The following is a 27,993-nucleotide window of genomic DNA, read 5'->3' on the forward strand; positions in this document are numbered from 1 at the left end:
ATTTTTTTTAAAAAATAAAAATCTTATTCAGTTATTTGAAGCATTTCAAACCTCAGTTTCCTTTGTGTGTGTCATTTTGGGTGTGCATGTAAAAAAGAATGAAAAATTAAAAGCGGCGTTTTGCTCTTTCCAAAACGCGCAACTGTGTCACACACACAACTGGTTGGGGCGGACTGCAAAACGTTCTATTAGACCGGGCGACTTAGTCACTCACTGCACCATTAACTAAGAGCAAACTTAAGTTTTGCAAAGGGTCAGCAGATGACAGCTCGGAAGCGAGCTGGTTATTCCGAGGGGGGCTTGATTTTCTTTGCGACCAAGAAACAAACAAACAAGCGAGCGAGCGAGCGAGATCTTTTAAAGGAGACCCTCCTTTCACGCCGCGCTTTGCAAAAGGCAGCTCGCTCAAGTTCGCCGAAGCGCCGTTCCTTAATAATGCTCTGTGAATGCGGCTCGAGCTTGCGGTGTTTCATTTTCTTCCCCCAGCCTGGTGCGCCGATCGCCTCTCCTTGTGGCTGGCTGGGTACTCCCGCACTGTGTGCTTGTTGTACTCTCTCTCTCTCTCTCTCTTCCTTTCTCTCTCTCTCTCTCCCCCCTCCCTTTCTCTCTCTCTCTCTCTCTCTCTCTTACACTGCCAGCCCCTGATGTGATGGCGAAGAAACCCCGTTGACAAGGCACTGCTTTTTCATGACGGTGAGTTTCCCTTTGAGTGTATTATAATTTTGTGATAAAAATTTCAAGGAAGAAAAAAAAAACACACAACCTCCTTCCTCCCTTCCTTCGGGGAGGGAAAAGAGAGAGAGAGAGAGCGAGCGGGGGTGGTGGGGGTGGGGGGGGGGAAGAAGAAGAGAAAGAGAGAGACAGAGAAATCTATCTCCAGACCAGACAGAAAAGAAAAAAAGAGGAGCAAATTAACAACCAGGAGTTGCCAAAACCAGGATATTAGGTTTCAGCCCAGAGAGCTATTGGCTCCGGGGCTATGTATATAAATATATATCTAGAGAGAGAGAGGAGAGAGAAGGGGGGACGCGGGGAGGAAGATGAAGGAGGAGAAGGCGATTTGGCGCGGGTGGGCAGGCTGCTAATTCGCAGGGAAATGAAATATTTATTTCTTTTTTGCAGCGAGAGGCCGCGGCGGCGGCGGCTACTGAGGGCACTTCCCAAAAATGTTGTTTCTTAAAGGGGGAGAGACAGGCAAGGAGGGAGAGAGAGAGAGAGAGAGAGAGAGAGGGAGGAAGAGGGAGAGGACAGATAAGGTTTCAGGTCTAGGCTGATAGCTGAGAGAGAGAGGGGGGGCTGGGAGAGAGAGAGAGAGAGAGAGAGAGAGAGAGGACTGGGGTGGGTTTTTCTCTCTTCCCCCCCTTCTCTCTCTCGCTGATGCCATGCAAATTTAGGAGAGGAGGGAGAGAGGGGAAGGCGAAAGAAGAAGGAGGAAAAAAAACAACCTCGTTTTAATGACTCATTGATTGAGCCGGTTTAAAATTAGTTGTTGTTGTTGTGTTTGGGGTGGGTTTTGTGTGTTTTTTCCTGGCCGCCCCCTTGGTGGCCATCAAGAGGGAGAGGAAGAGGGGTGTGTGTGTGTCTCTGTGTGTGTCTCTCTGTCTCTCTCTCTCTCTCTCTCAGTGTGTGGTGTGTGTGTGTGAGGAAGAGGGGGATCGAGAGTGTGTGTGTGTGAGGGAGAAAGAAAAATAATCTTTTCAAATCTCCTCCCTCTTTTCTTCCCCCCTCGTTTCTTTGCTTTTCTCTAAAGCTCTCTGGTCTGTGAAGCACTTTTTTCCTTTCCTCCTCCTCGGGAAAATGGAGACGCTCCGTCTTCTCTCTCTCCTGGGCGTGAGGCTGCCAAGGATTTTTCTTTTTCTTTTGCGTTCCTCGTTGGATTTGCTCTCATCGACCACCTCTTATCATCTTGTCATAATTTTCCGCTATATCTTTTTAGCATGGGCTGTGCTTTTTTGTTTTTTTTACGGGGATTCCCAATTCGTTTCGTTTATATGGTTTCCCCCCCTTCATTTGTTACTCGGTGTTTTTCTTTTTCTTGTCTCCTCCGGTATCGCGTTTAAAGGAATGGAAATGGTGATTGTTTCTGTGTATGTGATTCTAAGTCGGTAGGATTAAAGAGGGTGGGGAGGCGGAAGAAAAAAAGAAACCGTAATAGTAGGCTGTAATATACGTTTTTTAGAACGGCAAGAATAATAAATATTCTACATCTGTAATAAAGCCTTCGTTTTTGTCTTTCGATGAACGTGAGCTTGTTAACTGCCGCCGGATTAGTCTTCCAACAAAGTACTCTTTTGTGGTTAATTGATTTTCAGTTATGGTTACACTATAATGGGGGGGGCATGGGGGAAGAGAAAGCCTTAGTTAAAAGACGGCTTGAAAAATCTCTGAAATGTTGGATCATTTTTGAGGTGGGTCGCCGATTTTCTTCCCTCCCTTTAAAACCGAAACGGGTTTCCCGAGGGTTGGGGTGTAAACATCGGTAACGTTAAAACAGCTTGTTATATGTATCTTGTTCTGAGAGCGGAAACACAAGTTTAGTATTCGTAAAAATAAATAAATCGCCTATTGCTGGGCGAAGGAAGGACAATGAGGCCTTTACTTTTCCCGGGGTTTGGATGTTGTTGGTTTTTAAAACCCTTAAACATGCATGGTTTTTGAATATCGTAAGCACTGATCGTGCCTTTCCAAAGCTCAGTCGAGGAGGCTGTTTTTTTCTCTCCGTGTCTGCGTTTACATGGCGGGGTTTGGTCTGGTTTGTGCCCCGCTTCGGAGGGACCAGGAGGAGAGAAGATGGCGCTGCCTGGCTACCGGCCAGGATTTGTGGCGCAGTTTCTCTCCGTTCTCTCTCGTCCCCTTCAAGCCGCCATTTTGAGAGACTCCTGACATTTCTTCCCGGGCCGGGGCGTTGCCCTCCGTTGCTTCCCGCGGTCTGGTCTCGTTACCTCAGAACAGACTCCAAAATGCTCCCTCACGAGCGAAATAATAACTCCTTCCCCCACGCACTTAGGAAATATATTTTTTATTTTTTATTATTATTTCCTAGAGTAATCGCTTTCCTAACACCCTACCTCAAAATTTATGTGGAATGCGAATCGAAAGGTGTGTGTGTGAGAGAGAGCATACTTTTTTTTTTAAAAAAAATGGCTACTCTATTTTAAATTATCATGTCCTAAGCACACAGTTTACCCATTCAGTGTAATGGGTAGCTGTTAAAACGCTGCTGCTCCCTTTTGCCAGGTTCTCCTACACTATAGTATAGTGGATATGGAAATCACTTAATCCCATGTTATGTCTGCCAAACAACAAAGGGGCTGCTGAAAAAAAGCGATTTGTAAAATTTAAAAATGGAGGAGCAGCACTCTCTGAACTGGCTGCCTAGATTTCATTCGTCGCTGTAGGTGGGCATTTTTACACGGTGTACCAAGGAGGTCCTGTTTGCTAAAAATCGAATAAGTGAGCAAAATACGCCTTCTTGGGCACAGGCATCCCTGTTGCTAAAGTAATAAGGGAGTAAAGTATGTGGAAAGCCATAGTCTGTGTTGATTGGATTGAATTAATTTAACTAAAAATGCTTCCAAAGTTTAGAAATGGTTTGGCTTAGAAAGCCCAGTAATGTGGCTTTAAGGCAACACATCATACCATTGTGCTTTCCTGTGAGATTTTAATCCTGGGCATTTAAATATCATTTTTTGCCAGTCATATCTTGCCAGCAACAGACTGTTTATAAGACATACCTTTCTTTAAGCATTTTAGAATTAAGACCTTTTTTGTGGGGGGGGGGATTAGGTTTGAGATTCCCCACTCTCCCTTCCCCCAAATATACTCCCCTTGATGAGATACAAATTTTTGTTTCACTGCTTACTGCAGTAATGTTTATCTCATGATTTTACATAATGGCCTGGATGTTGTTTATTTTAGTTTCTAATGAGTAGATAAGATATACAGGAAAAAAAGATGGAAGAATGTTGCTTTAAAGTGGAATATCAAGGTCTCACATGAACTGTTATATGGACTTTGCAGTTTAAGCTGAACTGAACTCTTGCAGCCACTGGGGTTGCCCTGTTTCAAAAAATAAAAACCAGAACACCCCAAAAATTGTTAACAAAACCCAAAAGTTTTTAGACAAACCCCCAAAGTTGTTGAGCCAAAAAAGCATGATTTTTCAATTGACTTGCCTGAGATCCAGAACAAAGTGCCGCCTTTCGGACACCCCCCTCCCCAATGTCAATTCTGCATTTGAAATCCCGGCAATGTCCGGGAAAATCCGGACATATGGCAACCCTACCATTAACACCAAGGCAACTGAAAAGTTCCTGATCACATAAGCAAAGTCATTTTCTTAATGTTTCTAGTGTACAGTACTCCAGGACCAAGGATGTAGCTTATAGAACAGTTTCTGACAAATAATACTCTTGATGAATGACACAGTTAGAACTAACATACTATTAATTACTTAATAGGATTATAGCGTTCCTTTCAATAAATACGTAAGCAAAAATTAATTTAAAACAGTTACTTTATAGCATAGTGAATTAAATAAAATTGCTGTCTTCACCTTGCTATCAGGAGAGAGAAAAAGCAGAAAGTTCACTGGGAACAGGATTGAGTGGATCCAAAACAAGTCAAGTTTCAAATTGAAGCAAAAAATAGTGTTCTCATATGGGGAAGGGACTTTTCTGAAACACAGGCATTTCTAGTTTCACTTAACATTCCCATTCCTCTCCACCCACCCAAACTAAAATGTCAGACTGCTGAATGTGTTCATTCCCCCCGCCCCTCCAGACAGTATGGGTTCTATGTAAATTTCTTAAGGCGCATAGAGATAACCTTAAATACTAACTAGATTGTACTCAGATACATGGAACAGGGCAGATGTTCCAGAAAACAGATTGCCCTGTGGTATATAATATATGTGAAACGAGGATAGAAATCTAGCTGGTAGATTAATGGGAAGGACACTCAAAGATTTCTTGGCCAAAATAAATAAATAAAATCTAGTAAATCTTTTCCAAGTTAAAAAGAAAACATGATAGGGTTTGCCTTTGTACTTAAGATCTTCCTTCTGAGGGTACACATACAGGCCAAATTTTTCCAATCTTTGAGGTGCATCCTTGATTAATTACAAGTATTGCTTGCACTTTCAACCATATATTCTTAACATGCTGTGATTCATATAAGCACTGGTAGACTCTAAAGTCAATTCCATATTTTTCTGCCATTTTTATAGAATTGAAACAAGGCAGAAGAAAAAGCCATTCATAGTAATTGAGACAGATTCTAATTTCAGGTCTATTCAGATCTTTGCTTTAACAGAGTATACATTACCTATTTTTGTTGAACTGAACATTTGCATCCAGGACCAGTTTATACATAGCAGCTGACTTGTAGCAATGTGCCAACTGCCCCCCAAATTAAACAAATTTGCAAATCAGATATGATAGGATTTTAAATAGGCCAAATTGCAAGGCTGTGTATATACTGCTGTGATGTCATGATTTCCTGCACACCCATTTCAAGTATTTAACTGGAATTATTGAAAACATAATTCCTTTTTAAACTTGAACTATGTGGCTCCAGACAGGCTTTCATTAGTTCTGTTACTGTGACTTTTCAGATGAGTGCTAGAGGAAAGTGCTGTGTAGCGGGCGGTTGCCAGTCTACACTGGTATGCAGATAAGTAGGAAACATGAACTGACCTTGAAATAATCATATGAGGCCCTTTGTGTGCCTCTTCCACAGGAAGTCTGCAGGGTGACAACACAAGATGGGACTTCTTCTGGTGGCCCATGCTTGTGGAATGCTCTTCCCAGGAAGGCCTGCCTGGTGCCATCCTTATTTTTAGGATTTGGGCAAAGACTTGCCTTTTTATCTAGGATTTTTGGCCCTGAATCAAAGGGTGGTATCTAGCCAAGATGGGAACTTTTCAGTCCTGCCTTTTATCAGTATGGCTGTATAACTTTTATCTGTATTTTTAGAATTTTATTGAATATTCTTAATTGGTTTTAATATATGCTGCTTTGGGTCACTCTGAGAAAAGTGACTAAGGAATATAGTTAATAGCAATAATAACAAAAATAAATCAAAAGGATTTAAACAGCATTTTAAGTATATAAAGGGTGTATCCTTGCCTACATGGGCGGAGTTTCAATGTATGGAGACACCCTGCATTTGGTCAAGGAATGTGAATTCAGAGCTCTGTAGGGGGGACCATATGGGGACACTGGAAGTGTTCACAGACTTTCATTCCCCATAATGTGCTGACTGCATATGTATCTATTTGCACGGACACTGTATACCCAGTTTGTCATGGATGGGACATAAAGTGTTTGGTAATGCTTCTTTCTTCCTACAATACCACTGTATAGTAGGTACTGACTTGACCATAGCTACGTGGAGGTTCCAAGTATAATATGTTCTTGAATGGCTTTTAGTGTCATTTTGTAAAAATATATTTGAAACTGATCATTTTACTTTATATAAAATAATAACTTTGTGAAATGGTATCCATTATATGAAAATATGACAGATACATTACATGGTACTGTGGCCTGTGCGGAAGAGACACAGAGAAAGAGAAGTTCACTTTTTGATATGTGCAGAAAACCCTCACATAGGCCTATGGACAATGCAATTTTATATTGAAAGGATTGCACACAGGGTGAAAAACAAGTGCTGGAGTCCAGCAAAGGATTCTGATTGGAAGCCATATGGAATGAGGAAATTGGAGTAAAACAAGAATGTGGGGCATGGAGTTCAAGAAAGGGTGGCTGCAGGGTGGGAGAATATACCTTCCTCCTTGGGGCAAACTTCATGCAGAGATAGAGTTTCCATGGTGTTTTTTTTTTCTTGACATGGTTATTTACTTTTAAAGGTTGCTTGATGAGAAAACAATATCAGCAACAAGAAACAGCAGACGCAGATTTCCCTAAAACTACATTTGGGGAAAAACTGCAACAGTTAAGTTCCTACCAGTCATGCAGCTTTTAAAGGCATAGAAGTGGTTCCTGAACAAGATGTCAGTCCTCTTGTTGTTGTTTAGTTGTTTAGTCGTGTCTGACTCTTCGTGACCCCATGGACCAGAGCACACCAGGCACTCCTGTCTTCCACTGTCTCCCGCAGTTTGGTCAAACTCATGCTGATAGCTTCGAGAACACTGTCCAACCATCTCGTCCTCTGTCGTCCCCTTCTCCTTGTGCGCTCCATCTTTCCCAACATCAGGGTCTTTTCCAGGGAGTCTTCTCTTCTCATGAGGTGGCCTCAGCTTCATGATCTGTCCTTCCAGTGAGCACTCAGGGCTGATTTCCTTAAGAATGGATAGGTTTGCAGTCCATGGGACTCTTAAGAGTCTCCTCCAGCACCATAATTCAAAAGCATCAATTCTTCGGCGATCAGCCTTCTTTATGGTCCAGCTCTCACTTCCATACATCAGTCCTCTTAGTATCTTCTTTATCTGACTATACTCAATATGGCATACAAAAACAAGCAGGTCAAGTGTGGGAAAAGCTTCATCTGCTTGTATTCTTCATATTAAAAGCAGATTAATGCTGCTAGGAAAATGAGGTGCCAGATTTACAGATGAGATTCTGTGGGAGTTGTAGGATGTCAAGGGTGTGTAAGTCATACCCAAATATCAGGGCTGTAGATCATTTGTAGAGCATCTGTTCAGCATGTAGACAGTCACAGGTTCAATCACTGGCATCTCCAGGTTGGACCAAAAAAGACCCCTACCTGAAATCCTAGAGAGCTGCTGCTGTTAGTGTAGACGATGCTAAGCTAGAAGGACCAGTTGTTTGACTTGGTAAAAGACAGCTTCCTTTGTTCCTAAGGCTCTTGTACAGTGGTACCTCAGGTTACATACGCTTCAGATTACATACACTTCAGGTTACATACTCCGCTAACCCAGAAATAGTGCTTTAGGTTAAGAACTTTGCTTCAGGTTGAGAACAGAAATCGTGCTCCGCCGGCGCGGCAGCAGCAGGAGACCCCATTAGCTAAAGTGGTGCTTCAGGTTAAGAACAGTTTCAGGTTAAGTACGGACCTCCAGAACGAATTAAGTACTTAACCTGAGGTACCACTGTACTGTTAAGAGATGGATCTTTGGGTGAGCTCCCATCAGGTGTAGCTGTCGCTGTTACTGCAACTCTATGATGAGAAAAGTATTGCCTGGTGAAATTCTTGATTCTGTGCTAATCCAAGTTCAGGACACTATTCTTTACAAATCTTAATCCAAGAAGTAATAAAAATACAGTGGTGCCTCGCAAGACGAAATTAATCCGTTCCGCGAGTCTCTTCGTCTAGCGGTTTTTTCGTCTTGCGAAGCACGGCTATTAGCGGATTAGCGCTATTAGCGGCTATTAGCGGCTTAGCGGCTTAGAAAAAGGGGAAAAGGGAAAAACTCGCAAGAACTCGCAAGATGTTTTGTCTTGCAAAGCAAGCCCATAGGGAAATTCGTCTTGCGAAGCACCTCAAAAGACGGAAAACTCTTTCGTCTAGCGAGCTTTCCGTCTTGCGAGGCATTCGTCTTGTGGGGCACCACTGTAGGAATTTCATAAACTGATATTAATTAACTAGCCATTTATACTGTATGAATTAACTAGCCATTTGTACTTGGGCCAGGCCAGGCCTGGGTCAGTTTCTCAATCGGGGGTAGATTTAGGGGCAGGTGATTTAAGCAGCTACCCAGGGTGTCAGGTTTGGGGATGCCTACCTCAGCTATTAATTGTTGAAACAAATAGCACAATTCGTTCATCTTCACTTGAAAAGCTAGCAATGCTGCCCTACATGGCTAAATCATGCAATACGAGGTTGTGAGCTGGACTGGAAATGCAATAAAAAACAAAGTATTCCAAAGCCGAACAAATGAAAGGGAGTGCCAAAAACTCTATGCCTGAGTGTTAATTGGTCTGGGGGTACATCTGCAGGTGCTGGGCTGCAGCATGTTAGAGACCCACACTGTACTTTGGCTGCCTCCCTTTGTCCATTGCAGGAACTCAGAGACAGATGTGTCACCCATTGCTGAGGACCATGGCAATGTGGGGATGGACCTTGGCCTATTCTGATCCCAGCCTTGCTTTACCCCCTTCCCCCTTCTAAGCTACAGTTTAGAGTGGGCCACTAGTTTTCTGTGGTAATGTATACATATAGTTGTAGATCGTTTATATATTTAACAGATTTCTATACCGCTTTCTGCAAAATGTATCAAAGCAGTGTGTAGCAATTTAAAACAATAAAACTACATAAGAAATAGACAGCTGGCCAAGAATAAATAGCAAAACATAACTAAGGGGTCTATAAGTGCTTTGGCAAGAAATAATGTTTCCAGTTGCTTGTGAAAGCACATCACGGAAGGTGCCTACCAGATCTCTTAGGGGAGACTTCCCTAATGAAGGAAACAGACTTCAACTTGACAGGCTTCTACTTGACAGCTGTGGCACTACCAAGAGGGCTCCTCTAAAGACATCAAACAAGCAGGTTCAGATGGGAAAATAGATTTTCTCAGATAACTATTTCTCAAATTGTTTAGGGTCTTGTAAGTAAATAGTAAAACCTTAAAACTGGGGTCCTTTAGGATAGGTGTTATATGCATGCAGTAGAGAGCAGCAGTGAGCAGCTTAGCTGCAGCATTCTGTACCTGTTACAGCTTTTGTTTGTTTTTTATTATATTTATTAAGGCTTTTTTTAATACAATACATAAAAATAAAACAGTATAACATATATCTCAACATAGTTTCACCACTTCTTTGGACTTCCTCTCATCTCCCGCTCCTACCTTCATTCCAATAAAATTTTGCCAGCAATTTATCATCCTAATTCCACTCTTATTATCTAACTTTCTAATCTCCAACACCCTATGACCAAATCTTAGTAGATTAAATATAATCTAATAATTGTTCAAAAAAATTTTAAATTCTTAAGTAGCTTATCCTTATAACTCCATTCTAGTTTAGTGGTGCCAAATTATTTATGATCCAGCATCCTTCTTAACATTCAACCAAGTTACAATGTTTTTGCAAATAAGTCTTAAATTTCTTCCAATCTTCTTCCATCCTCTCCTCTCCCAGGTCTCGGATTCTGCCAGTCATCTCGGCTAGTTCCCTGTAGCCTATCAGTTGCGTCTGCCATTCTTCCAGTGTGGGTAGATCTTGGGTTTTCCAATATTTAGCGATGAGTATCCTTGCTGCCGTTGTTGCATACAGAAAAAAAGTTCGGTCCTTCTTTGTCACCCTCTGACCGACAATGCCCAAAAGGAAGGCCTCTGGTTTCTTAAGGAAGGTATACTTAAATACCTTTTTCAGCTCATTATATATCATTTCCCAAAAGGCCTTCACTTTAGGACAGGTCCACCAGAGGTGAAAGAATGTTCCTTCATTCTCTTTGCATTTCCAACATTTATTATCAGACACATGGTATATTTTTGCAAGTTTGACTGGGGTCATGTACCATCTATACATCATTTTCATAACATTTTCTTTCAAAGCATTACATGCAGTGAAATTCAACCCAGTGGTCCACAACCTTTCCCAGTCCTCGAACATAATATTATGCCCAATATCCTGTGCCCATTTTATCATAGCCGATTTGACCGTTTCATCTTGTGTGTTCCATTTTAACAGCAAGTTATACATTCTTGAGAGTACCTTAGTCCTAGGTTCTAACAGTTCTGTTTCCAACTTCGATTTCTCCACTTGGAACCCTAACTTTTTGTCATTTTTAAAAACTTCTTTAATCTGAGCGTAATGTAACCAGTCTCGCACTTTGTCCTTCATTTTCTCCAAACTCTGCAATTTCCAATTGTCTCCATCTTTTTCTAATATCTCCCAATATTTTGGCCATTTGGCCTCCATATTGAGTCTTTTTCGGGCCTTAGCTTCCAAAGGTGAGAGCCACCTTGGAGTTTTATTTTCCAATAAGTCTTTATATTTTGTCCAGACATTAAACACTGCTTTTCTGACAATATGGTTCTTAAAGGCCTTATTGATCTTAACCTTGTCATACCATAAATATGCATGCCAACCAAAAGCATTGTTAAAACCTTCCACTGTACCTGTTACAGCTTTTGAACCCCACAAAGAGCGTGTTACTGTTATCCAATCTCAAGGTTACCAATGTGTGAGTCACTGTTGTCTATATGTGTGTGGCTATAACTTGGTGGTATGCAGAATGTTACAGACTGAATCCTAAGTGAGGGAAAATCCAACTGCAGAAAGAGAATACTCAGCTGTCACTGGTTAGAACACTCAGCTGATCAAAAGTTACTGTAAATAGAGGGAAAACAGTGCTGAGTGTGAAATGCTGATATAGAAGACTTTTACAATATTTGCATGGAAGCAATATTGGTAGGCATAATTTTTTACCCACTTATTTCAGTTATGCCACTGGATTTTCCAAATCACAGATCATCAAAGTTAAATCATATCATGTTCCCACTGTTTTCCAGGAACCTCATATGTACTTTGCAGAATAAATGCGAAAATGAGCACAGATGTGTAACACAAGTATATACTATGCCTCAAAGTACCATTTTACTCCTATATTCAAAGCAGCATGCAATAATGTGTGCCCTGTTGTAAAAATTTGCTGTTGCTAGTCTACATAATTTGCAGGTTAGTGAACAATGGGAACATTTTACAAATAAACAATATATGTTAGGAAGAAACATGTTGAAAAGCATCCTCTATTTTTCATTGTCTTGTTCTGGAAAGAAATAGGAAATCTTTATGATACAATATTATTTTTCCTTAGTTGTCATGGATGATGACGATGATGAATCCTGTCTCTTTGATCTTATTGGGTAAGATTTTTTTAAAAAAGAAATTATGCAGAGAAATAATATCAAGTTCACTTTGCAAAAAGAAAATTTGCACAAATAGTCTATTTGTGTCTGTTAGAAAAGGGCATAACTGTCCTAATCCCCAGATCTGCTGGCTGGAGAAGGTTAGAATTTCATGAAGGTTCCTCCCTGCTGGTGGAGAAGACGTCCTACTCTGTGGGTGGGGCACGCATCTCTGCAGCGAAGTCCCCCACTTTGCCCACGGAAAGCGCTGCATGTTTAGTTCTACCACTGCTGTTGCTGCTGCTTATAGTGGCAAGTGTTAGGCCACAAAATGGGGTGGGATGGATACAAAGCACCTTCATTCTCAAAGAGGCTCCAGGTTTGGGCCTCCTATTTGTGCTAACATGAAGCTGGCATAAATAATTCACCTCCTTGAAACCAGTGGGGAGATTACTTCTTTTACTGTAAATTTTAAATATCTTGTATGCCTTTGGGATAATTTTTATTGGATTATTTATTAATTTCATTAAAAATTATACATTGCTTGTTAAAAACAACAACCTCGAAGTGGTTTACAAAAGTGCCATATATACTTGTGAATAAATAACTGTAAATAAATGATAAGCATTTCTTTCATTTACAGTATAACTCAAGCATATCATAACATGCATCCAAAGCGTATTTGTTTGTTTAAAAAACTTATACCCCCACCTTTTGTCAAAAAAAGAACTCAATAAAACTTCATTGAGAATTGTTCCACCGAGATTAATGGGATTTACTCCTAAGTAAGTGTGCACCTGATTTCAGCCCTAGAGTGCTATCCTAATAGGGACTGGGTTCTGCCAACCAGGCAGAGAGAGATGGTGCTTACCCAGTGTTTAAATTCTGCACTTTTAAATGAAATTAATAAATAATCCAATAAAAATTATCCCAAAGGCATACAAGATATTTAAAATTTACAGTAAAAGAAGTAATGACAAATATTACCTTAATATATATTAAGGGCCACTTGGACAAACTTGAATTTCCTCATAGGAGGAGAGTTCCTGAAAGTAGTGATTGAATGTAGTTCTTTGATGCTCCATTTGGCACCTCCAGCACCAACCTTTTTACTTAAAAGGTCAATTTTGGTGCGGCCAACAGAAGTACCAGAGAGTGGCACTCTGCCTCCTTTCTTCCCACCAGCTCGATCACTGCCTTCTTAGCCTTGGTCGTTTCCCCCAGGTGGGATAGGGACGTAACAGTGGTGAGCAGCAGCAGAGGAGTGGGTAATGGCAGCAGGAAATGGCATGAACAATGGTGGCAGTGGTTTGGGAGCTAGTGACAAAATATGTAGATAGCAGAAAGTGCGTCCACTGTAGATAGGTCTCTTGCCAAAGGCCCCAGCATTTGGAGCTGGTCCTTCACAAAACAACATCCAATGATGTAGGGAATAAACAGAGTTACAGCCAGCTAAGTCAGTGGACTATTTGGTCATTAATTTCAGTGGTTCACCTCTGAGTATGTCATATTTGGTTCAGTCCCTAGCTGAGAGCTATTTTAAAAACAATATAACAGTTAAATATATTGCTTTATAAATAGATATTTACACTATTGATAGGGTTTGTTGCAAGCAAGCCAGGGTTGTTGCTTTGAGATGCATGCTCTAAAATAGTTGGGAATCACAGCCTCAGTATTCAGATGGTGTGATTCAGAAAGATTCTTCCTGCTTGTGCCTTTTTTGTATATTTTAAACAAATGCAAGATTCTCAGACTGATCCATCTTACTTTCCTTGTTTGTATTTTTAAAGAGATGCACAGGCACTGAATTATTTCCTCCATGGAGCAGGCAGTAAACCTGTAAGTATCATATTTTCTGGTATGTTAAATATACATCTAATTTTACAAATTGTGCTGCTCTTATTGTAATGCTTTTTCTGTATTACAGAACAGTGAAGACTTGACTAATGCAGGATATTCTGCAGCCAACTCAAATTCCATATTCGCCAATATCAGTGTAAGTTTATAGGAAAAAGTGTAATTTTAGTGCATGTTATTGTGTGCCTAAGTTCTCCATTCTTATAATACTCCTATCTGGGTGAAGTAAAAGCCAAAAATAACATGCAGGCAATTGCTGTTTAAACCAAAGGATTGAATATGGGTGAAGAAGGAGGAGAATTCTGAGCCTATGCACTTGTGCACTAAGCTTTACACCTGGTTCAAACTTCTTGCTCAGTCTTAATTTGGGTTAATGCTGCATGCCACTCATGGTCATTAATCTAATGATACCTGACTTAGTATTCTTGAGAGATGTTCTGAAAGGGGGGCGGAGAGAAACCTATAATGAGCAACACTGTACTACTACTAATAATTTGTTTTAAAATAGTGTTTTATTGTTATTGTTATTACATTTACATCCCACCTTTCCTCCAACGAACCATATGGTTCTCCCCCTCTCCATTTTATCCTCAATTCTTTTGTGAGGTAGGTTAGGCTGAGAGGCTCATCCATTGAACTTCGTGGTTGAGTTAGGATTTGAACCCTGATGGTGTGTATTACAATTTTTCTTTCAGAGTTCTGATCCTAAGTCATCAATCAAAGGTGTCGGTAGTCAGCTTGGAGAAGGGCCTAGTGATGGACTACAGTTGCCAAGTAGCCTTCAGTTTCTTGATGATGAACTTGAATCTTCTTCCTTGCCTGATCTTAGTGAAGATCAGCCTTTTGATATCCTCCAGAAATCTTTGCAGGAAGCTAATATTACCGAACAGACTTTGGCAGAAGAGGCTTATCTGGATGCCAACATAGGCCCTAACCAACAGTTTGCACAAGCTCAGCTTCATCCTTCCTCATCAGCATCTTTTACTCAGGCTTCTAATGTTTCTAATTACTCAGGTCAGACGCTGCAACCTATAGGAGTTACTCAAGTGGTACAGCAACCAGTTGGAGCATCTTTTGCAAGCAATACAGTTGGTGTGCAACATGGCTTTATGCAACATGTGGGGATCAGTGTTCCTAGCCAGCATTTGTCAAACAGTAGTCAAATTGGTGGTTCAGGACAGATACAATTAATTGGTTCATTTAGTAATCAACCTTCCATGATGACCATCAATAATCTCGAAGGGTCTCATATTATTTTGAAGGGTGGTGGGCAGCAAGCACCTGGAAACATGAGTGGTGGTCTCTTGGTTCATAGACAAACACCTAATGGTAACTCATTGTTTGGCAACTCAAATTCCAGTCCAGTAGCACAACCTGTAACTGTCCCATTTAATAGTACAAATTTTCAGACATCTTTGCCTGTGCATAACATCATTATACAGAGAGGTCTTGCTCCAAATTCTAACAAGGTTCCCATCAATATCCAGCCAAAGCCTATTCAGATGGGCCAGCAAACTACCTATAATGTGAATAGCTTGGGAATACAGCAGCATCATGTACAACAAGGGATTCCTTTTGCTTCGTCAAACTCCCCTCAGAATTCAGTAGTTGGTCCACATATGTCTGTTAATATTGTTAGTCATCAAAATGCAAGAAAAGCAGTTACCTCTCAAGCCGTAAGTAATGCCAGTGGTAGTATTGTGATCCATTCTCCTATGGGACAGCCTCATGCACCTCAGAATCAGTTTCTTATACCCACAAGTCTGTCGGTAAATCCTAATTCGGTTCACCATGTCCAGACCATAAATGGACAACTTCTTCAAAATCAGCCTTCCCAGCTTGTTTCTGGCCAAGTATCCTCTGAGCATGTTATGCTAAACAGGAATTCTACGAACATGCTTAGAACTAACCAGTCATATTCAGGACAGATGCTGAATAATCAGAATGCTTCTGTACAGCTAGTTTCTGGTCAGACATTTGCAGCTCCTGGAAGCCAAGTTATAGTGAACCATGGGACTTCTCAAATTGTTAGTGGCCAGGTTCCACTACAACAGGGATCGTCTGCTGTGTTGCATTTATCCCCCAGCCAAGGAAACATTTCCCAAGGTAGAACAGGCTTTACCACAATGTCTCCTGGACAGTCAACAGGTTCGAGTATCTCATCAAGCAACCGGTTTACAGTTGTAAGTTCTGCTGCTTCAGTGCATCCCAACATTGGTCCATCAGTCCAGACTGTTGCTTCCGGAGGAAATTTTGCTGGAGATCAACTTACACAGCAAAACAGAACACAATTGTCAGTCACTGTCTCACATCGTCTTCCAGTTTCTTCTTCCAAATCAGTCAACACCTTTAGCCACACATCGGCAACCCAGCCCCAGTTTTCCTTTGGCCAGGTATGGATTGATGCAAGTTCAAAATCTTTAGCAATTTAATTTTTTAAAAAATTGAAATCTCTTTATAATGCTGGGTTGTGAATAATGCAGCTTCTAAATAATAATAATAATAATAATAATTTATTATTTGTACCCCGCCCATCTGGCTGGGTTTCCCCAGCCACTCTGGGCGGCTTCCATAAAAACCAGAAATACACTAAAATATCACAGATTAAAAACTTCCCTGAACAGGGCTGCCTTAAGATGTCTTCTGAATGTCAGGTAGTTATTTATCGCTTTGACATCTGATGGGAGGGCATTCCACAAGGCGGGTGCCACTACCGAGAAGGCCCTCTGCCTGGTTCCCTGTAGCTTTGCTTCTCGTAATGAGGGAACCGCCAGAAGGCCCTCGGCGCTGGACCTCAGCGTCCGGGCAGAACGATGGGGGTGGAGACGCTCCTTCAGGTATACTGGGCCGAGGCCGTTTAGGGCTTTAAAGGTCAACACCAGCACTTTGAATTGTGCTCGGAAACGTACTGGGAGCCAATGTGTGTGTGTCTATCTATCTATCTATCTATCTATCTATCTATCTATGATTTTATTGTTTTACAGCCAACTATGCAAACAAATAACACCCCAAGAACCTTTAGAATCTGTGTCAATGGATCAGTACTTCTTGGTTGGAACTATTGGGTTGTATCTATTGTTGTGCATGGAGAAGATGGCTCTTTTGCTTCCCCTGTAACCTCCTGTACCCTCTGAAAAGCTTCTTTAGAAGGTTGAAGTGGAGGCCTTGGGCTGTGTCATACGGGGCAGCAGTGAGGGGTTGAAGGATTGCTGAAATTGGGCAGAGGAATCCTGTTTTACTAGAGTTAAATTCTTGACATTAGAAGACCTGCCTCCTGACTGCAACACCATGTGACAGAACCCACACATAGGAAACTGCTTTATGCTGAATCCATCTAGCTCAGTATTGTGTACACTGACAGGCAGTGGCTCTCCAGAAAGACACCTGGAGAAGCTTTTGGTGTAGGGGGAAAACAGGAAGGGAAAGATCAATTGTTTGAACTTGCTTTCTACTCGTGCAACATTTAGTACAACCCATTATTTCTGTTCTTTCAATAGGTCTTGTTTAGTTGCTAAAAATGAGGTTTTCAGAATTCTCAGTAGTGATTTAGATATTCATTTAAAAGTATTGAAGTCACATTGTAGCTGATTCCTGAATACTATTTATTGTAATTTGCATGTTGAGACTGCATGAGAGATGAGAAGGTGAGCTCTTGAGGTTGTCAGACCATTCTCAAGTGAGTGAGAAATGATTCCATTTAATATATATTTGTACTACTTGTTCTCTGTATCTTTAAAGATCTGGAACAATTTAGAAGTTGTTGATGGAAGGTATTGATTGAAGGTCCAGCAATGGAAAACCATGGCTTAACAAATTTCTGTTACAGTCAACAAATTCGGAAAGTCTTTAATTCTGGTGTGCAAGTAAAATGTGGAGGGAAGGTAGAGCCTACTGGCCTAGTGCTTCTTGGTCTAATAAACCAGAGACGTTATAGCTGAACTGGACAAGATGCCACAGATGTTTGTACTGATTGCTGAGATCATACAAGCCCATCTGGATCAGGCCAAAAGCCATATCTAGCCCAGCATCTTGTTTTGCACAATGGCCAACCTTTGAAAAAAGGGCAATGATTTTGTGTGCCAACCTTTCAGATAAACAAATTCAATTTCTCTAGCTATCGGAGCTCATTGTATTTGTAGTACAAGGTAATAAAACTGGAACTGCCGATAGAGTTTATATGTTTTCTTTTGTATATAGGATATTGGCTTTTCCTTAGCTTTTACCTTTAATAATCTGCATGGTATTTATATGTGGTGTCTTTTTTCAGACTCAAAAAAAAGTTACGAATTTGGTGTCTTCAGTTTCAACGTCAAAGTCACAGGATAATCTAAGACCACCTCAGCTAACGAGTCTTTTAGGTAATAAATTGCTAAATCAGATAAAGTTTTTGTTTTTTAAATACCTTTATTCAACTCCTTAGCTATGAAGTGGGTTCTTAACTACAGCAAAGGTTTGTCTTGAATATTACTTGAAAATTTGAACTTTCAGGCTGATGTTAAGCTGTGCTACTGAGAGTTAACACATGTGTCAGATTCTGTTCGTTTATTTATATGCCACTTTTAAAACAGTTTTCTCAAGGCGGCTTTCAATTAATGCAATAAGAGCTTTTAAAATCAATCTCTAGAAAACATTTAGCTTAAAAGGGCAGCATACAACAATTTCCAGTCAGACTGGTAAAAAGCTATATTACACTTTAAAACAGAGAGAAAATCCTGTTAAAATATGTATAGATAGAAATTTAGTTTAAGTTCAGTAGGGTGGAAATTTAGGAAATGCACTTTATAAATTGCTAAAAGTCTTCTGCAAATTTAGTTGATTCCCCACATGGCTTTTACATGTCATAAATGCTTTACAGAGAACCAACAATTTACCAAAATACATGAAAATGTAATGTTAGAAGGATGTTTTCATCGGTTGCAAAGAGAAGATGCATGAGCAACGGAGCTGTTTCCTGAAGTTAGCTCTGCACTAATTTCTCAATGCATGTATGGCCTTCCAGTATTGTCATTGTTCATCTTAGAACATGGGTGAACTTCTGGGACTGTGCCTGTGGCCTAAGGCATTTAGTAGTATGTCAGTAGTAAACATAAACTTGGGAGCTGTGATTGGAGCACACATTTATTGTGGAACACGCACGTGCCCTTCAGATGTTACAACAAATGTGTAGCTGACCTGTAGTGGAAGTGCAGGAAGCTATCTTTTGTTTAACCTTGAAGTGACCCTAAGATTTGAAACAAGCTGCATTAAGCTTGCCTGAGTAATTGAGCACATTAGTTCTTCGGGAACCAAAAAGAGAAAACTCATGTAGTCATTGGAACTTGCTCTTGAAAATGTGTATTTGGGAGCACAGCTTAAAGAAGTCTTTACAAATAGCAACAGAAGGTATTTCAAACAGAATATGTATGTTAATATAGTAAAAAAAGAGCATGATCATTTGATAAAGTTGCCTGATTGAAACAAGAGACCGAAGTGTGGGGGTGGGGGGAGACTGGTCAGGACTTTAGTATGTGTGCTATTTACATTATGAAGACAGGGATTAGCTGGGCTCCCCGTGCCTTTTTCATTGATACCTGTATACAGCTTTGGCATTCTGAAGTTCCATGAAATGGCAAGTGGTTAAATGCTGGCTTAAACCTCACAGGCTCATAAGATAGTTTTTATAAATACAGTGGTACCTCGGGTTACATACGCTTCAGGTTACATACGCTTCAGGTTACAGACTCCGCTAACCCAGAAATAGTGCTTCAGGTTAAGAACTTTTCTTCAGGATGAGAACAGAAATCGTGCTCCGGCGGCCCGGCGGCATCAGGAGGCCCCATTAGCTAAAGTGGTGCATCAGGTTAAGAACAGTTTCAGGTTAAGAACAGACCTCCAGAACGAATTAAGTTCTTAACCCGAGGTACCACTGTATTTGTATTTTGTATGGGCCTGCAGTAGTTTTGTTAAAGCATTGCTATTTAAATACGTTTCCCTACGTGCAAATTAATTTTAAATCATTCTGTGACATAACTAGACAGAAGATTCCAAATATTGTATAGGGGATTGTTAAAGAATCTTCATAGTATATCTTCTTATAGGACAAGATACCGGGGGCAAAATCATACAGCAGCCTATAGGCACAGCACTGACACACCAGGAAAAAGCAGTAGGATCATCTTCTGCCCAAACAAATGTACAGGTAGGAGGCAATTTCCCTTTTCCCACCCTCCGCCCTTGAATGTACCTGAAAAGGCTAATAGTGCACCAGTCATTTCTTGTTTGTACTATTTTCTACATAGAATATAATAACCTTTCCATTCGTCATTTGTGAGAGGAAATCCATGATAGTATATACTAAATATCCCATCACTTTTAAATATTAAATGAATATGTGCTGGCTAAGCTTGACGGTAGCTGGAGTCCAAATAAGATGGAGGGCACAAGGTTGGAGAAGGCTGTGTTAGCATATCTGTTGGCACTGTAAGCTCTAGTCATGTGCTTTTCTTTGGATCAGGCTGCAAAATATGCAGTCCAATCCTGTTTTTTTTTCCTTGGAGATAAATGCTTCTGAGTTTAATGGGGCTTATTCATGAAAGTGTGCATTGGATTATTGCCTTTGTATCTGTCAGATGCATATATTCAGGCGTATACAGCCATGCTGTTGTTTTATTTTCTTAGTATCTCAAAAGATTAAAAAGTGCCTTTTTTGAAAATCCAAAAATCTGGTCATATTGGTAATGCAGTCTATACAAAATGCATTTAAGAATTATTTTTTTTTTAAAAAAAACCCCATAATTTTATTATCTTAAAGAGATTTTGAGGCCATTTTTATTTCTGTTGGATGATATGCACAACTGTATAATTGATTTTTATAAAAGAAATTTAGCCCAGTGTATTTGATGCACGTTTTGAATCTAGGTCGATGGCCATACAATTGGACAAAAGAGGCCTGCTGCTAAACAACTAACAAAAGGAGCCTTGTAAGTTGTTTCCTTTTATGCATCCTTTTACTTTAGACATTTCTTTCTCTCTTTCCCTCCCTCAAATTTTGTCAAGTTGTTACACACATGTGGTGCTATTGTAAACAACTGACAATAGCAATCTTCCCATTAGTATTCTACAGCAGCTACAGAAGGACCAGGCACATGCTGTGACTCCTGATAAAACTCAGTTCAGATCTTTAAATGATGCAGTCCAGAGACTCCTCTCATATCATGTGTGCCAGGGATCACTGCCAACAGAAGAGGATTTAAGAAAAGGTACTTTTTTGCTCTCCAAATGGTTATGAAAATGCTAAGCTTCTGGGGTTTTATACCAGTTAAATGTTATATATTGTACTAGCCAGTAAGAATCAAATGCTTTAAATGACTATTTTAGTTGTTAAGAACTACTATTCTAAATGTATTTTCTTCACCTTTCCAGTGGATAATGAATTTGAATCTGTAGCCGCACAGCTCCTGAAAAGAACACAGGCAATGTTAAATAAATACAGATGTCTGCTCTTGGAAGATGCTATGGTAAGACTAATAAAAAAAAATACGTGTGCATGTGTGTATATTATGGATTTGTGCATCTTATCCCACATGGCTTACTTTATTGTAACACAGCAATGTGCAGCTTTCATCTAATTCCATGGCCCGTATCTCTCAACATGTGGTACTTAGGAATGTTTAGCACTAACAATAGACTTCACTAAACAGATAATGTTATCATCTTGTGTTGACAAGTTCACTGGTTGAGAGCTTTTTGACTTCTACCATGTTCCCCCCTCCCCAGAAGTCTTAATGAATTTCAAAAAATGTGATCGGGGGTTGGGGTTGGTCTCCCTTCACAAGGTAAGCTTGCTCAGAAGAACTCTCCTAGCCCATCAGGGATAAATGTACAGGAACAGAAAGGTCTGAGCAGGCATATTTGCACGATAATTTAGTCCTTTCAAGTATTTGTTGATAATAGCCTGGCCACAATGATTCATGCATTGGTAAACTCAATATTCTATTATTGTAATACGTTCTATGTGAGGTGGCCAGTGGGTCTGGTCCAGAAGCATCAGCTTCTGCAAAATGCTGCAGCTAGACAGTTGGTAGGGACAAACTATTGCCATAACCTAAATGATGCTTAAAAGCTTCTATTGGGAGCTCATACACTACTGAGCCAAGTTCAAGATTCCGGTATTAATTTACAAGGCCTGTAACAACTTGAATTTTGGGTACCTAAAGGACCACTTGATGCCTTTTATCGCTGCTTGATCACTGATGTCTTTGGGGGAGTCACTGTTACTGACACATACAGTGACCCGGAACGCAGCGTCCATGCAGAGAGTTGTTTGTAGCAATTACATACACGGACGCTGATGATGTTGCTATCTCATCACAACAGGGAACATTAATCAGTACCAGGAAAAATACACAATTTGGCCACATCACACTCACTTGCATTTCACAGAAATTGCTTGGAAAGTACCTGCATATTTGCCCCATAACTTCAATTTTAGGTGGGATAGAGAAGTGCTTCTTTTTTTAAATTGAAAGTTATGAGTCTGGGGGACTTTCCAGAGGCAGCAGTGAAAGCCTTCATGGGGCACCATGGTGCCCATGGGTGCTGGGTTGGTAATCCCTGATTTAGTGTTACTTGTGTATCAGCCCACAGTCTTCATTTTTTATAGAGGCCTCTTTAAAAAGACAACACCACCTCATGGCTTTTGCATCCACCTGTTTTACAAAACATGCACACACTTTCAGATCTGGCATATTTAAGCAAAGTTATTACCTTCAAAGTTAGGGCTGCAATCCTGTGTGCACTTTGAAGTAAAGCCCCACTGAATTCAGAATGAAATCACTTCCAATTCAAAATACATAGAGCTGTGCTGCACAAACACTTTGATATGGAACAATAATATTATAAAAATAGTTTTTTTTCCTATGTTAAGTAACTTTTCCTAACAAACCAGTTTTCTAAAACAAATGTGTGTATTCATAATATACAAAAACGCCAGTTTTTCTTTAAAAATAACCCCCATAATGAACTTGCAACCTCAGTTTGCCTGCTGAACTTAGCATTCTGTTTTATAGTATTGTTAGGAAACTTCATGCTGCTCCTTGCAAGTAAAAGCTAAAGTTGTTAATTGTAGAAATTACTTTGTTTGTTTCTTTTCCAGAGGATAAATCCTTCTGCAGAAATGGTCATGATTGACAGGATGTTTAACCAGGAAGAAAGGCAAACTCTTTCCCGGGATAAACGCCTTGCAATAGTAGATCCTGGTAAGTAACATAACCATTTGAAATGAAAGCAGCTTCGGCTGCAGTCCTATACAAATAAACCTGCGTGTAAGTTCTATTGAACTCATTAGGTCTTACTTCTGAGTAGACATGTATAGACTAGCACCGTACCATACAGAGAAATGATTTTAATATTTATAACAGTGGCTTTTTTTGCCATAAGTAAAATTAGAACGCAGGAAGGATTTATATTTGTGAGTCAGACATAGAGATGCAACAACTGTGTAAACTTGGGTGCTGCAGGAAAAATACACCTTTTTTTTGGATGGGGGGAGAGGAAACCCAATCATTTTGACATCCTGTCTAACCTAAATTGCATTTATTTATTTATTTATTTATTTATTAACTTTAAATACATTCAGCATGATTAAAGCTGCAATGTTATACCAACCTATCTGAGAGGGAGCCCAATTAAACTCAATAGGACTTGCTTCTAAGTAGATATGGGTAGGACCGCACTGTTAGCAGTTAATATACAAAACAGTGTTACATTTATAAAGTGAAAATGTATATATGAATTCATTTGCATTCAAATGAACAGTTCTGTCCAGAGAGATGGAACTCCAATCTGTTATACTTTAAGTTGACTACACATACTTTTTTGCCAGTTTGCAAACAAAAATAAATAAAGTTGAAAACAGAACTAATCAACAGTGGGTTGGTGCACATATAATCCTGGTTACCTGTAACCCCATGTGTCAGTGCATGCTTCCTCTCTCTGGAGCAAATTCCCTTTTTCTGGTTTTAATTGTAGTTAAGGGAAACAGTGGCCTAGACCTTAACCATGGTTAACACTAACCTGAATTCCCCTTAGCTCAGGACCTGAAACCCACTAAAACCATATGCTTTAGTTATTCTATTCAATGGTCTTCAGCTAGTGGGCTGGCACCACAGCAGGGTCGCAGCCAGACCTTGATAAGTGGGTCCCAACAGCAATACCATACAGCTATATGGTAACAAAATTCAGAAGGGTCTGAAAGTGTGTGGGTCCTAATTCTGAAAAGATTGAAAGCTACTCCATTCCTTGTTTTCTGTCCATGATATGTCACAATTCTTTACTAAAGTGCTTGCTTTCAAATTTCAGATGGTTTTCTAGCAGACTTTTGTTGTCCATCCACGCAAATTGACAAGATCGCTGATGAAATGCAGCCATCTGAAAGTGATCATCAATCTAACAAATGTTCAACGTCTCAAAACCAGACTGCTAATACCCAAATCAAAGACAGATCAAGTTCAAGCACAGCAGAGTCTTTAAATCACAGCAAACTTCAAGTAGTGCCTAACAATATTATGAGTTCACAACAAGGAAACAGTTCTGTTAAAAAATCAGAAAGCCTTGCAAAAGCTTTAAAATTTGAGAAAACAAGCTCCTCTCCTGAAAGCCAACATATGGCTGATTCAGAACAAAAAATTGCTGGCAAAAATCCAGGAAAGTCAAATGAAAACTCTTTAGGTTCTGAAGATCATTCGTCAAAAACCTTATCAAGTGTAGATCATGGTACGCATAATAAAACATGTCGGAACACAGTTGATTCTCACTCAGAGACAACATATAATCATTCCCTCCAAGACAAAACTCCTCAGAGTTCTCCAAAGAATGAGGATTTGCATCCAGACAATTTGAAAGGTTCTGGGGAACCCCAAAAGGATTTGCTGCTCAATAAGAGTTTAGAGACTACATTCAAAAACATATTGGAACTGAAAAAGACTGGGAGGCAGCCACAGAGCGAAGCAACCGGCAGTGGCTCCCTAGAATTAGAATATCCAAACTTTTCGCTTATTTCTTCACAAGAAAACTGCCTGGAGAAATTTATTCCAGACCACAGTGAAGGTGTTGTAGAAACAGACTCTCTTTTAGAAGCTGCTGTAAATAGTATCTTAGAGTGTTAATAGTTACAGTACCATGGACATATTTCTCTTAGAAGTAAATGTGAATGACACCACAAGAACAGCCTGACAAATGTCAAAGGTTACCCTTTCTAAAGTAGATTCTGTTTTGTGTTTGAAAGCAATACTCATTGTGGTTACAGTGAGGTATCCAGTAATGTAAACCCTTGAGAGAAAGCTGTCTGGTAGGGCCTACACATTATGATACAGCTTTGCTGATCGTTTTAACATTGCAGTTTAATGAAACTGCAGTTCACTAGGCCCTAAGTTAACAAGGTAATATGCTGACAATCACAGTCTAGTAACAGGTTTCTTAAATAAAATGTTAGGAATGTTGCATTTAATAGGAAAATATCCATTGCCTCCGCCCACTATCACTTGATTTTGAGATTTAATATTTGGGGCTAAAGAAATTCCCCAGTACCTCTGTTTAGAAATGCCTATCTCTTGAGGTTTGGAACAGAGAGAGAGGAATTGGAAGGAGAGAAAATGGTGTCAGTGTTTACAGGGCTTTATACTTTTAAAGTGCTTTTCTATGCTCAATGAGCAGAAACAAGTATCTTACATAGGAATTTGCTGTATTGAATTACACTGTATAGTTTTTGTCACTTTCAGCACTGCGTAAAATGATACATGCTAGTCTAAGAAGCTAGTAGATGGAAAATTGTATACAAAGAGGCTATAATATAGCCATAAAATTCTGTATAGACACACATAAATGTATATATATAAACACACACACACACACTAGTTTCATCAAGAAGAGCTTTTTCATTTTCTAATTGGATATAGTCAAACTTAATCTTTCTGATGTGGTATAATTTTTTCTAGACCAAGTGTCAAAAGCACTTTTATTTGGAAATCATTGTAGTAGTTTATACTTTAAGGAGATAATAGCCTTAATCCGAACAATTTAAAGGCCAGTGTTTGCTGTTTGCTTATTTCTGCTTCTTGCTGTTCAAGAATGTCTGTCATCTGTAGCAGCAGTTATAGTTACCAAAATATGTACAAACTAAAGTTAATTTTCTATCTCATTAAAAAATTATAGGTTGAATTTAGAATTTGCCGTCCGCAAATTTGGACTTTGTCTTCTGTTCATGGAAGGCTTTTAATCCAGTAGAGAATCCTGATGGCGGAGGAGGCTGCAACTTTTGCAGATTCTTCCTTCCTCCTACAATGCTCAGTACCATTTCCCAAATTGTTCCAAAGGGTTTCCCAACCCGCATCTGGAGTGGATTTTCATAGGGCTGCAGGGGAAGGGATAATCAGGAAATGTCACTTTTTCCGCATCAACCAATGGGAGAGTCCCTGAATCCAAGCCTATCTCTAAAGGCATTTAATACAAGATCTAGAGCCAAATACAAGATCTAGAACCCCTAGCATGTTTGCATTTGGCTAGTTGTCATCATGACAATATAATTATTTATTATTTTAACCCATGGCATTTTCCCATTCTTCCTGTGTGTTTTAGAAATTATTCTACCACCATCACCAGTGCTTCTAGGTACATTGCTTTCGTGCCATTAGTAAGAGGGATGTGGCATGTATGCCTGCTAAAAACAAAACCCAAGAGGTGTGTTTTTTGTAAAGCAATCTCTCTGCAGCTTCCCCTTATAACCATATTCAAAAGCTTCCTTATGGATATCGTCATAGCCTTAGAGCCCTGAGGTGCAGCAGCCTCGGCCCAGTGATAACTGTGTGCATACAGAGGTTTGGAACTCAAGCATTCCCAGTACTGCTTTTGGGGAGCTTCCTCTTCCATGCTTGTGTGGAGCTCCATGGAGCTGTGGCACACAGCAAGAGTAGCAAACTGTGGTTGTCAGTTGGATTGCCAGAGGGCCCAGATAAAGGGCGGAATTTTGCTTTCTTCGCTCCGATTTTATTGTAGCATTAGAGCCATATTCTGCTCTTTAAGTAAACACAAAACACTACCGCCGACCTTGTGTTGAAACAGAATAACTATAGAACAATAAAACATAAACAAATTCAGCAAAATAGTAATGCAACTTAATGTTCTGTTCACTCTTAATAGGATTAGAAAGACAGGGGGCTTTAAAATTTTGTTTTTATTACCACTTTTTTTAAAGTGCCAGTTTTAAATATTTGTGAAACCCCACATTCCACGAAGACAGCATTGCCACTTTGGTTCATTTTTGTAGGCATGGGTCCTGTACTTGCTTTCTTATCAATTATAGTGCAGCAGCTACCTTTCCATCAAGATGCTGCAAAGAATAAATTCATTGAACTGTAACCATAATGAGATGTCTAAGAAAGCAGGGTGTATGTTGCACCAGTCACAGAAATCAATTGATCTAGAATCTGATTGGAAGAATGATAAATTTGACACATACTTGTAAATTTGTCTTCTTTTGGTTTTATCTCACAGAATAAAGTTTCTTATCAGCTGTACAGAATATTCTGAACCTAAATACCAAAACAAAGCTTACACATTTTGAATATTATGTGAGAGTTTACTTTTAGATAAAGGTTTAGCTGAGACATCTGAAATGCACTTCCATCATATGTGGATTAAATTCCACCTATATTGATTCCAACATTTATGCTGGGTACCCACTGAACAAAGTTCAGCTAAATTAACCTACGGTAGCTAATGTATTTTATTTATTGAACTTGGTTTTAGAGCTCTGAATATTTTAATTGGTAATGCAGTAAAAATATTTTTGTTGTAAAAAAAAAAAAAGTGTGAATTTGTTACGCAGCACATGGTCCTGAGTCCAGTGAAGACCATTTATTTGTGCATAACTGCTTTGTAGGATTGGTCTCTTTACTTCCTGGATGTCTTTCCATGTTGTCAATAAGGTTAAAAGAAAATTTTAGTTGACAACTATAAAAAAAAACACCTGATTCAACAATGTCAGCATAATTGAGCTGTTAGATTTGGGAGGCCTTACAGACTGACTTTACTGAAAGAGGATGTGTCACTTGTTGTCAGTGTGGTATGGATTTTATTTGCTTAAATACTTTCATTTGTATAGTATGTCTCACTTGAAATTGCTTTGTATACATTTTGTAAAAATATTTATAAAATGTTTTGTAAAAAAAAGTATAACAAATTGCAGTTTATTTTGTTATGTTGGATAAATACTGTTAAAAGACAACACGTTGGTAAAATATATTGTTAACCCATGGATAGGAAATGTTTAGCTGGAGACTACGAATTGAAACAACCATTGCAATACAGCCAAAGATTTGGGAAAAATG

The 27,993-nt window shown here is 39.6% G+C and overlaps 1 protein-coding gene across 4 annotated transcripts; it reads left to right on the top strand.

Annotated features, from left to right (window-relative positions):
* The first annotated feature begins 50 nt into the window (after positions 1-50).
* On the top strand, positions 51-27,993 carry BICRAL (BICRA like chromatin remodeling complex associated protein). Of its 4 annotated transcripts, none has more exons than XM_081854556.1 (12): positions 51-693; positions 11,743-11,791; positions 13,564-13,612; positions 13,701-13,769; positions 14,326-16,023; positions 17,898-17,988; positions 19,708-19,808; positions 20,528-20,589; positions 20,723-20,868; positions 21,032-21,126; positions 22,764-22,866; positions 23,969-27,993. In XM_081854556.1, the coding sequence occupies exons 2-12, from the start codon at positions 11,748-11,750 to the stop codon at positions 24,772-24,774; spliced, it is 3,264 nt and encodes a 1,087-aa protein (XP_081710682.1). In that variant the 5' UTR covers positions 51-693; positions 11,743-11,747; the 3' UTR covers positions 24,775-27,993. The 4 variants fall into 4 exon arrangements, with proteins under 4 accessions (XP_081710682.1, XP_081710684.1, XP_081710683.1 ...); XM_081854558.1 differs by lacking the exon at positions 51-693 and adding an exon at positions 1,076-2,408; XM_081854557.1 differs by lacking the exon at positions 51-693 and adding an exon at positions 11,186-11,336.

Source organism: Podarcis erhardii, assembly GCF_964252035.2.
Source record: "Podarcis erhardii genome assembly, chromosome: 3".
Taxonomy (NCBI): Eukaryota; Metazoa; Chordata; class Lepidosauria; order Squamata; family Lacertidae; genus Podarcis; species Podarcis erhardii.